The sequence below is a fragment of the Hemibagrus wyckioides genome, linkage group LG19, assembly GCF_019097595.1.
Source record: "Hemibagrus wyckioides isolate EC202008001 linkage group LG19, SWU_Hwy_1.0, whole genome shotgun sequence".
Taxonomy (NCBI): Eukaryota; Metazoa; Chordata; class Actinopteri; order Siluriformes; family Bagridae; genus Hemibagrus; species Hemibagrus wyckioides.
In genome coordinates, this window is record NC_080728.1 from 1,007,015 (window position 1) to 1,018,805 (window position 11,791).

General features: G+C 38.8%; 1 protein-coding gene across 1 annotated transcript; it reads right to left on the bottom strand.

Moving 5' to 3' along the window:
- Positions 1-1,002: 1,002 nt before the first annotated feature.
- On the bottom strand, positions 1,003-3,476 carry LOC131369967 (zinc finger MYM-type protein 1-like). Its single transcript, XM_058416896.1, has 2 exons — positions 2,612-3,476; positions 1,003-2,555 (listed from the first exon to the last, which is right to left on the bottom strand). The coding sequence occupies exons 1-2, from the start codon at positions 3,315-3,317 to the stop codon at positions 1,951-1,953; spliced, it is 1,311 nt and encodes a 436-aa protein (XP_058272879.1). The 5' UTR covers positions 3,318-3,476; the 3' UTR covers positions 1,003-1,950.
- Positions 3,477-11,791: the final 8,315 nt, after the last annotated feature.

Here is an 11,791-nt window from a genome sequence, read left to right on the forward strand (position 1 = left end):
TGCACACATTTTATAATAATATTTCAAGTAGTGTTTCTTTATCTGGCGGTACAGCTCCTTTTGTTGTCCAAAGAGGAATTTGACAGGGGTGCCCTATTTCACCGTATTTTTATTAGTAGCAGAAACTTTGCTCTCAAATCAAAGGTATCAAGATTTGAGATTTCACGTTACCGTTTAGTCAACTTGCAAATGACACTTGTTTATTTCTGAAGAATAAAGATTAAGTCCCTTTATTTGGAGGCTGTTAAGTTGTTCTCGGATGCCTCAGGTTTATCAGCCAATCACTCGAAAAGAGAAATTATGGCACTTTACCACCAGGATGACTCATGTATATCTGGGATACAGGTTAAACAGGTAGTTAGATACTTGAGTATTGTAATTAGTAAATAAGCCTCAGAGAGAATTGCAGAAAATTTCTCACAAAGATTACAAAAGATAAGAAATATTTTCAATTGTTAGCTCCAAAGAAACTTATCTATTCAAGGTGGAGTGTTGATCTCCAAGGCTGAGGGGATTTCCAGACTTGTATACCTTGCATTATTCCTTTATGTAGACTCTAATGTGTTTTCCACAACTGACACAATTTTCTTTTTAATTTCATCTGAAGAAAAGACAGAGTACGTTTAAAGAGAAACATTAATTAGAAGTGGATCAGGAGGAGGATTAAATGTTTTAGATTCTAACACTATTAACAATGCCTATAAATCTACTGGATCAAGCACAGTCTTGAGCAGGGCCGTGCACAGACATTTTAAAGGGCAGTGGCCCAAAACAAAAAAAGGGCAGTTACAAAATACCCAAATAAAAGACAAGACACCAGGCACTATATAATAATAATTTTCTGTCTTTATTGTAGATATTTTAATGATAAATTATGAATGCAGATCTCTGATAATACCATGAACTTTTTACATGTTTTTCTTTGTCTCTCAGTATCTCTTAATTTCACAGCAAAACCTTTCTGTTTGGTACCATTTCCTGAAAGATTTTGATAACCTCATCTTTTATTATTGAGATGTCCTTCTCAATGGCCAGAAGCAGAAGATCAGAGAGTCATTCTTGTCCACACAGATTACGAAGTTTAGCTTTTACCAGCTTCATCTTTGAGAATGTGCATTCTATAGTACCTGTTGAGACTGGTATTGTTGCAAAGATTTTCAGCAGCATAAAAAGTGTTGGAAACACAACATGGGCATCAAATTCTTTGAATGTTTTCAACATTGCATGGGCACTTTTTTGTGAGCATGTGTATGAAGAGTGGAAAACTCTAAGCTCAGTTTGCAGCTGTTCCTCCTCCTCCTGAAAACCGTAAAACTCACACAGACTATAGGCAGCATTATGTGCTTCATCATTTAAAGTATCTTTCCACTTTGATGTGTCAAGCAAGCCTTTCATTGATGTAAGGATTTTGTCAGTGTTCCCTTTCCCTTGAAATTGTCTCTGGAGTTCCTGAATCAGGGAATCCAAAAAAGTGAAGTACATCTTTCCTCTGTAGTACTCCTCTAAAGTCTGTGACTGTTGGTCCTCTGTTGCTGATGTGGAACAGTACTTAAATTTTGCAGGTACTTTTCACCATCTTGCTTGCCCTGGAATTACCTCAGGCACTTTGATTCCACCTGCCTCTGCTTGAGTGGTAGCATTGTGATATATTTCCCTGAATTGCTCTTCGTTCCTCTGTGTGTTCATTCTGCTAATGAAACCATTTACAACAGTGTATGCTGCTGCCAAGTCCAGGTTTTGCTGCTGAAGAACATTTGAAGCAACTGCTGTTTCCATAAAAATAGTTATCTCCAAACAAAGGAGGAATTCAAAGTTAATGCTATGCAAAAGCATGTTAGCTTCTCCTGCAGCTGGATCAGGTGGCTCAGACTTTGTCAGATCTTCAAGGAATTGTACAACTGCAGGGAGGCATTTTTTGAGAGTCTTCAGGGCTCTTTCCCTGCAGCTCCATCAGGTGTCTGAGAGCTTCTGTAACTCAAGGGGATGCTGGCCTGGATTCATGGTTTGCTGCGTTTGGAAAAATGCTGCATGTTGTTTTGTGGAATTGGCAATGAAGGTGTATAGTTTTTCAACTACTCTAAAAAAAAAAAAATTGAGAAAGTGTATGCTTGACTTTGCACTCTCCACTAACACAAGGTTCAAACAATGAGCATGGCAATGCACATATAAGGCTTTTTCATTTTGTTGTAGTATTCTGGACTGTAGTCCTTTGTATGGTCCGCTCATATTTGCTGCTCCATCGTAACCCTGGCCACAGATGTCATCAACTTTCAGCTGGTTCTCCTTCAGTATGTTCAACACAAGATTTTCAAGCTCTTCTCCTGTTGTAGATTGAATATCACAGAGCTGAATGAAGCGTTCTTTTATGGTCATGTCATGTACATAACATACCACAAAGCACACCTGTTCAACGTGTGAAACATCAGTACTCTCATCAAGCAAAATAGAGAATCTTGATGCTTCCCTCAATTCCTTCAGTATGACCCGTTTCACATATGTAGCCATTGCTTTAATTAGGTCATTTTGTATTCTGTTGGAGAGGAGAGACACCTGTGCTTTTTTGTGTGTTTCTTGTTTTTCCTTTGACACTGTCAAGATGAAGTTTAAGAACAGTCATATTTGGCAAGCAATTCCACAAGCTCTAAGAAATTTCCTTTGGTTGAACTTGAGAGACTTTCATTATCACCTCTGAAGGCCATGCCTTGTTTTGCCAAGTACAGTATAATGTCAATCAATCTGGAGATAATTTCTCTGTTGTTTTGCCTTTCTCTTTCTTTGGCTGCTTGTGCTACATAGTCAGCCTTTTCCAAAGCTGTATCCAATGCCTTTCTTTTAAAAGCATTCCACCGAATCATGCCTAGCATGTGTGCCTCTGTTCTGCTAAGCTCCTTCATTTTCCCTTTAGCCTGCTTCCACTGACATACCCCAACTGACTTCCATCCTGTCCTGCTCTTATATTTTTCATCATTCATAAAAACTCTGCAGCTGAAACAGTACATTGCATTGTTCTCCGGAGAATATTCTAACCAGGGATGTTCCTCATACCACTGGCCCTGAAATGACCATCCTTTCTCATTTTTGGAAAACTTTAAAATTGGATGACATGGTCCTACTGAATTAAAAAATTTTGTGAAGGCCACATTGTACTCTATGTTGTATTTCTTTACATGGGCAGGATCTGATGGATTTTGTAACTGAATCAAAAACTCATAATCTTCTGTTTCTTTATCTCTTGCTGTGGCTGCCTCACTCTCCATATATTCTTGTTCTGCTTCTGCCTCTTTGCTTTCTGCCTCCCTCCCTTCTGTTTCAATCATAATTATCTTTTCTGTCTCTGGCTCACTTCCAAGACCTTCACTTTGATGCTTTTGAGCTGAATCTGAGATGGTGTCAGCATCTTAATTTGGAGAATGAGTAAAAGCCTTTTACAATCATTAATCATATAAATAATAATATAAATATACTAGTTACGTTTTGTGCTAATTGAATTAAATAACTTTTCTATTTAAATAATCCAATATCCTTCATCCAATCACACTCCAGGTGATGGTCAAACAATTCAATTCAGTTTATTTTGTATAGCGCCTTTTACAATGAACATTGTCTCAAAGCAGCTTTACAAAAGAAGAAAACAGAGAAAGGGGAGGGGAAAATGAAAAATAATAATAAAAAATAACTAATTAACTAGAAATAAGAATAAATTATTAAATTCTATAATTAGACTATTTTATCCTATTTTATCCCTAATGAGCAAGCCTGTGGCAACGGTGGCAAGGAAAAACTCCCTGGGATGGAAAGGAAGAAACCTTGAGAGGAACCAGGCTCAGAAGGGAACCCATCCTCATCTGGGTGACACTAAACAGAAAATAATGTAACTGTAGCTAATTAATGTCCTTTCTACAACAGCAATCAATGACCCATGAGGAACTATTAGGTCAGTGTAGTTTCTAAGGTCATTATAAACACTAATTCTTTGCTGTCACAAGCTGACAGATGAAATGGCAGATCTGTGATGGTGTGAAAGTCCCCAATTGGCTCTGTCCATGGCTGTGTCCTGGTCCACACAGATCCATCCACAGCATCAGTGGGCACCATCAAGCGGCGAGACTCAGACCAGGGGTAGGGCAGCGGTCACACTGGAAACTGGCAAACACTGGGACCTCAGGAGTGGGGTGTATAGCACGACAGAGAAGGTAGAGAGAGAAAGAGAAAGATATTAAGTTTTTGATCATGTGATGCTTAAAGACAATGTAGAATTATGTGTAAAGTGCAGGCAGGGACTCCGGCAAGACTAGCTATGACATCATAACTAAAAGGGAGAGCCAGAAGGTCACAGACATGAAGGCTTCCCGGGACATAAAGCATCCAACCACTTCACAGTCAGCAAACCTGAGTGACCATGTGAGGGTGGTAAGATGACAGCATCCAACACATCCCAGTCACCAAACACTCTATGACCATGAACCTTCCAGATCTGCTCCTTTACCTAAGAAAACTATACATTAAAAGCTCGACTAAACAAATGTGTCTTCAGCCTAGACTTAAACATTGAGACTGTGTCTGAATCCCCAACACTAATTGGAAGGCTGTTCCATAACTTTGGGGCTTTGAAAGAGAAAGCTCCGCCCCCTGCTGTAGCCTTTGCTACTTGAGGTACTACCAAGTAACCAGCACCCTTTGATCGGAGTAGGCGTGGCGGATCATAAAAGACTAAAAGATCGCTCAGGTACTGCAGCACAAGACCATTTAGTGCTTTATAGGTTAGTAACAGTATTTTATAATCAATGCGAAATTTGACTGGGAGCCAATGTAGTGTGGCTAAAATAGGAGTGATGTGTTCATATCTTCTGGTTCTAGTTAGGACTCTAGCTGCTGCATTCTGGACTAACTGGAGCTTGTTTCTGCTCCTACTGGAACATCCAGACAGTAAGACATTACAATAATCCAACCTAGAGGTAAGAAAAGCATGAACTAATTTTTCTGCATCATGAAGCGACAACATATTTCTTATCTTAGCAATATTCCTAAGATGGAAGAAGGCTACCCGAGTGATATTATCTACATGAGCTTCAAACCAAAGACCAGAGTCAATAATCACACCAAGATCTTTTACTGCTGGACAAGATGAAACCAAAAGACCATCCACCATTACTCTGTAATCAGAAAGCTCACTTCTAACTGCCTGTGGTCCTAGTACAAGCACCTCTGTCTTGTCCGAATTAAGCAGGAGAAAGTTAGTGGCCATCCAATGTCTAATGTCCTTTACACATTCTTCTATCTTAATAAGCTGGTGTCTCTCATCTGACTTCGCTGAAACATATAGCTGTGTGTCATCTGCATAACAGTGGAAGCTAATACCATGTTTACGAATAATTGCACCAAGGGGTAACATATAAAGGGAGAAAAGCAGTGGGCCTAAAACAGAACCTTGTGGAACACCGAACATAACCTTGGTATGCATGGAGAAGTCACCATCTAGATCTACAAACTGATAACGGTCAGTCAAATAAGACCTGAGCCAGGAGAGGGCTGTTCCTTTAACACCAACAACATGTTCTAGTCTATCAAGTAGAACAGTGTGGTCAATGGTGTCAAAAGCTGCACTAAGATCGAGTAACACCAGTAAGGAGACACAACCCTGATCAGAAGCCAGTAACAGGTCATTGACCACTTTAACCAGTGCTGTCTCTGTGCTATGATGAGGTCTAAATCCTGACTGATACGTTTCATAAATGTTATTTCTATGCAGGTCTGAACATAACTGCTGTGCTACAGCCTTTTCTAGGATCTTGGAGATAAAGGGCAGGTTTGATATCGGTCTATAGTTAGACAGCTGACAGGGGTCGAGGTCCGGTTTTTTAATCAAGGGTTTGATAACTGCTAGCTTAAAAGATTTAGGCACATAGCCAGTGCTTAGAGAAGAATTAATTACTTTTAGAAGGGGTTCAGTAGCTACTGGTAATATCTGTTTAAGGAAAGACGTGGGTAAAGGATCTAGGATGCAGGTTGAAGATTTTGAAGAAGAAATTAGTGAAATTAGATCAGGCTCTTGAAGTGGAGTGAAGCACTCTAAGCTCTGATCAGAAATAGTTATATTATCTAAAGGATTATCTATCAAATAATATGGTTTTAAATTAATAGTCTGAATTTTTTGCCTGATATTGTCAATTTTTTCATTGAATAAATTCATGAAGTCATTGCTGCTAAATGTAGATGGTGTGAAACGTTTCTACAGTGGTTTTACTCCTAGTTAGTTTTGCTACAGTGCTAAATAAAAATTTTGGATTGTTTTTGTTATCTTCGATTAGGGCAGAGAGATACGCTGATCTAGCAGTACTAAGAGAAATTTTGTATCTCAGAAGGCTTTCCTTCCATGCAATCTGGAATACTGCTAATTTAGTTTGACACCATTTACCTTCTAGTTTCCTAGCTGATTGTTTTAAAGCTCGTGTGTGGTCATTGTACCAGGGTGCTAGTTTCTTGTCTTTAATTTTTTTCCTTTTAAGTGGAGCTACAGTGTCTAGGGTGTTCCGAAATAATGACTCCAAGTAATCAGTCGCCTGGTCAAGTTCTGTGGGGTCGGAAGGTGAACCAGTCATGTGTGATAATTCTGGGAGACTATCGGTAAATCTCTCTGCAGTAACAGACGTAAATATATGCTTCATGCGGTAATGCAGCAAGTTGCGCATCTCGTGACTAAGACACATTCTAAATGAAACTAGATCATGATCTGAGATAGCTTCCGACTGTGGAAGAGTGACTCTGTTTTCTATATTTAATCCGAATGTAAAAATGAGATCCAGAGTGTGACCTCCATTATGAGTGGGTCCTATTACATTTTGATTAACACCTAATGAATCTAAGATGGACACAACTGCTGTTCTCAGAGGGTCTTCTGGCTTATCAAAATGAATGTTGAAGTCTCCGACTATTAATGCTTTGTCTAAAGAAACAACAAGGTTTGAAGTAAAAAAAAAATTTGAGTATGGCCCTGGGGGTCTGTAAATAACAATTAGTGGAATTGAACTTTGAACTCTGAACTCTGTGAACTTATTATTAGTACTTGCGTACGTTAGGTTAGAATAAAGAACTTCGAATGTGTTGAATTGATGTCTGGGTTTTTGTGTGGCACTTAGCTTATTATCATGAATAACTGCGACACCTCCTCCCCTGCCTGTTAGACGCGGTTGATGTATATATAGCTATAGCCAGGCGGACAAGCTTCATTTAATGCTACGTACTCGTTTTGTTTAATCCATGTTTCTGTTAAAGAAAGAACGCTGAACTCCTGATCAGTAATCAGTTCATTAATTATAAGTGTTTTAGTTGACAGATCTTATATTTAATAGTCCTAGCTTCAGATCAAAGGTGCTGGCTGTGCATTCACTATCATCTAGTTTTATGTTAATCAGGTTATTAAAACAAATTTTCTGATTGTTAAAACATTTTCGTTTGGTTCGGGGAACAGACACAGTCTCAATGTTATGAACCCTGAGTGACGACTCTTTGCAGCCAGCAGACGGTCGGATTAACCTGCTTGTCTGCTCCCTGGCCCTGGCCCTGGCTTGTCACCGATTAACTAGATCTGCTCTAAGACTATGTGCTATGCTGCAAGAAATGAGAGCAGCACCCTCCCGAGTGGGATGGACACTGTCCCGTCCTAACAGGCCAGCCTTGCCCTCAAAAGAGCTCCAATTGTCTATGAAGCCCACATTGTTTTCGGAGCACCACCTGGACATCCAGCAGTTCAGCGACCATAACCTGCTGTAAGCTACATCACCACACCGCATTGGGATGGGGCCAGAGCATACTACAGCATCGGACATCGCCTTCGCTAATTTACACACCTCTATAACATTACTCTTAGTAACCTCAGACTGACGAAGGTGTATATCATTAGCTCCTACATGGAAAACTATCTTGGAGAACCTGTGCTTGCTGAGGACCCTAAGATTACCTGCAATGTCCGGCGCCCTGGCTCCCGGAATACACCTAACCTGTGCTGCAGGAGCCCCTAAAGGCCTAGCTAATTTCACATGCCTTAAAATTGAGTCTCCTATAACCAGAGCTCTTTCAGGTTTCTCAGTGGGTTCTTCACTGAGGAGAGCAAACCTGTTGGTCATGTGAAGCGGAGAGGAGTGGTGCTCCCGTGGGCAAGCCTTAGCGTTAGCCTTGGCTGCGCGACTCTGCCGCCGAGTCGTCACCCATTCGCCCCGCTGTGAGGGCTCTAATGCCGGAGTTGGGGGGTTACTTACTCCACCTAAGGCATCCAGACTTCCTCCTACAGACACTACACTGCTCTCACCATCACTAACCCTCTCTAGAGTCTGGATGCGCACCTCTAAAGCTAATATCTTCTCCGTCAGAGAGCTAACTAGCGTACACTTATCACAGGTATATATATATAAAATTCACCCGAGAGAAAAACAAAAGAACAATTAACTGCGATATGCAAGTAAAGATTTAGCAAACGAAACCTGGCAGAGTAAGAAATTTAGGTGAAAGAGAAAAAGAAACAGACGATATAAACTTCGAGTGAAAAACGCCAACACAGGCAAGAACTCGCGGTAAGCGCTTCAAACACAGGAAGTGAACAGTTATCTTATCTGTAACTGCCTGCTCTGGCTGATGATCAGTGGGCTCTCCCTCACTCTCTGAGTCTCCCTCTGCCTCATCTTGAATAAAGGCATTATAAATGCAATTTCATTATTATTGATACTACATTACTGCTATACAACACGCGCACACAGGCACACACAGCTATGCTATATGCTTAATTATATATTTTTAGAAGAACCATACTTCAAAAGTGTGACAAATTGCTTGCTAAATGTTTTGGTAAATGATTGACCTGCTGGCTTGCTGGAGGTTTGAAACCAGCTATGCAAGGAACTTCTAAATACGCGAATATTTCGTAACACCGTTACTAACTGCACTAACAAAAGACCAAGAACAAAAACAATTCATTACCAACAGAACTATAAACAGTGTATTAAAATAATACTTTTAAAAACAACACTATTTTGGTATTTTATATACCTGTGGACTGGGCGAATCCAGTGACTGTGTGACTGACCGCTCGGGACTGAGTGAGAAATAGCGGAGTGGAGTGCGGAGTGACCGGGAGAGACTGCGGCTGCTGGGGGCGAGAGAGAAAAGTAAAACCCGGAGTGGAGTCGAAAAATCTTTAACGTTCTCTAAGGGCACCTCGGCCTGTAAAGGCAAACGGGCAGGGGCTCAAGCCACTAATTTTCAGTTATACTGTTTCATAGACTTATGCATTTTTGTACGATTTTGTATTCCCCTATTGTTATTTAAAATAAAATCTATATATTTAAAAAAAAAACTTCATTATAGACTGCACAACAATCCAGCAGGTGGCGATATTGTGTAGTTAGTATGCGAGTCTCCAGTGAACCGAAAAAAGAAGAATGCAGTACACCAGGCTGTGCTAGTGTCATTTGTGGGGTTTTGAGTGAGGAGTGAAATGTATTTTTTTATCAGTTTTTCTGAGCGGATGCTAGCTCTGTGTTCTGCAACAGCTAGACCTGGAGAAATGGAATAGAACAACTGAAGACTTTTTATTTTTAGCTTTGCATGGCATTTTTTGGAAAATGCAAAAAAAAAAAAAAAGGCTCGTGTTTAGTCCCCCTGTTGAATGAGTTGCATGAATATGCGGAGATGACCCAAGGAAGGGCTCCTTTTGAGCTTTTATTCTATAAAATATAACACTTATAGTAAGAATTAGACATTTTATAATTAGACTGTTGTGCCCAAACTCAAGGAGCCATCAGGATGCAACCTGTGATGAACGTGTTTGGTTAAACTATACTTTAAGAGAAAATTGTGTGATAATTTGGTTAAAGTTTATGTTTATCAGAAGGATCTAGGTAATTTTCTCAGTCACAGTGTTGGAACAGTGATGATGTGTTGTGGCTTTTAGGGCCATACATTATTATTTTATTGAGTTATGTTTTATTTGCTTAAAATAGCCCTTCCTTCTGTGAAGGTGTTGAGGTGAAAATGGACTTTTAAAAGATTTAAAAAATGAAAAAACTACGATTTGTGGAAGAAAGATTTGTGCTTAATCTGTCATAGGTCACATGACGATGCCAACATGGCAGATGTAGTGATGAGTACCAATAAATGTACTAGGTACTCTCAAAATAATGGTTTCAGACAAAAGTGTAAATACATCAGACACTGACAGAGTTTCCAGTACGATCATATATATATATATATATATATATATATATTTTTTTTTTTTTTATTTCTGTTACTTGTTAGTTTTTAAATTTCTATTTTTCTTAAATCTTATTTATCTATTCCCTAATTTTTATGTATATGCACTTAAATGTATTCTATTCTTATTTCTCTTGGAACAAGGACAGTTGAAAAAAAAGCATTTCACTACATGTTGTACTGTGCATGATTTTCTGTGTGATAAATAAAATTTTAATTTGAAATAGGACAAACATAAACCATACCGACATCGAATAAACAGAGTACAGCATTGAATTCTGTCTATTTGGTCTTTTCTGAAATTGTTATATCTGTTATATCAGTACTTGTATATCTTAAGTAGTGTTATGTTTTCAGTTTCACAAAAGTTTATAGCCCAGAAATTTTCATTGTTAATCATCTTTTCCAGTTAGCTGAGTGTTTTGCCACTCCATTCAGTGGAGCATTTCGTACTAAACCCTCATTACAATTATTAGATGTAAAGATTTATGACTGTGCACTGTAAAATTGTCGAGTATAAATAAATACTTTAATCACAGTGTGATTTAGTACATGCAAGTGACAAATATTTGTCAGATGATGTGTGTGATATTGATAATATGCTTATACACAATTGTGATTAGTTAAAATCTTTACATTTCTTAATCAGACCTGGATCATCTCATCAGGTGAACAGTAAATTACTTTCGGACCGGAAATGGGAGCTTCTACTGGAGCTTTCTAGGAAAAGAGTAAGCAAACACTATCAACATAGTGCATGAGCCCCCTCTACTGCCTGATCATGGTAATGTAATATTTTTTGAGGCTTGTTTAACTATGTAAATGATTGTAGCTCAGCTGAATTAAGCACAATTTTAATCTTTTAATCGTGCACACACTTGATTTCGTTGGAGGACTGTATGTGTGTGCATCAAAAGCATATAGATTGGTTACAGCTGTGAATGGTTGGATTTTTAACATGTGATTAAATACTGCATGTTTACCTCAAATCGCATACATTTTAATGTTTATGCTGAGTTTACTCCATAATTGTTATGAAAATAAAACCTAAAATAAGTGAACGTTCTCTATAGGTTTGATTCAGGTTACTGAAAAAACTTCCTGCACCGTTCTGGGAAGTTTTTTGGCTACAAAAAATAACCATTAAAGAACGTTCCTAGAATGTATTTGGTTCCCAAAAATAACCAAATGCGAACCCTATGATAGCGTCATTGGAACGTTCTGTGTTTGCTGGGATGTTCTAAAGCTACTGAAGACAGAAATCTGAATTTGTGTTTGTGAAAGTAACTTTACTGCTGTCTCTTTTTTATGTGATAAAGGATAAATCTCTTCCCTATGTAAGTGCACAGGGAAGATAAATGACTGATAGGATGTTGCACTGTATCTGAGTAAATGTATGAGAAAAACATGAAATACTGATGAGTCTTAGACAAAAGAATTACAGGAGTTTAGATTTGGTCAGACAGGTCCAAAAAGATCCGATTCAAAGAGTCGAGTCGACTCATTCCCAAACGATTCATCTTCTCTAATGACTCCTAATTCCTAAAGC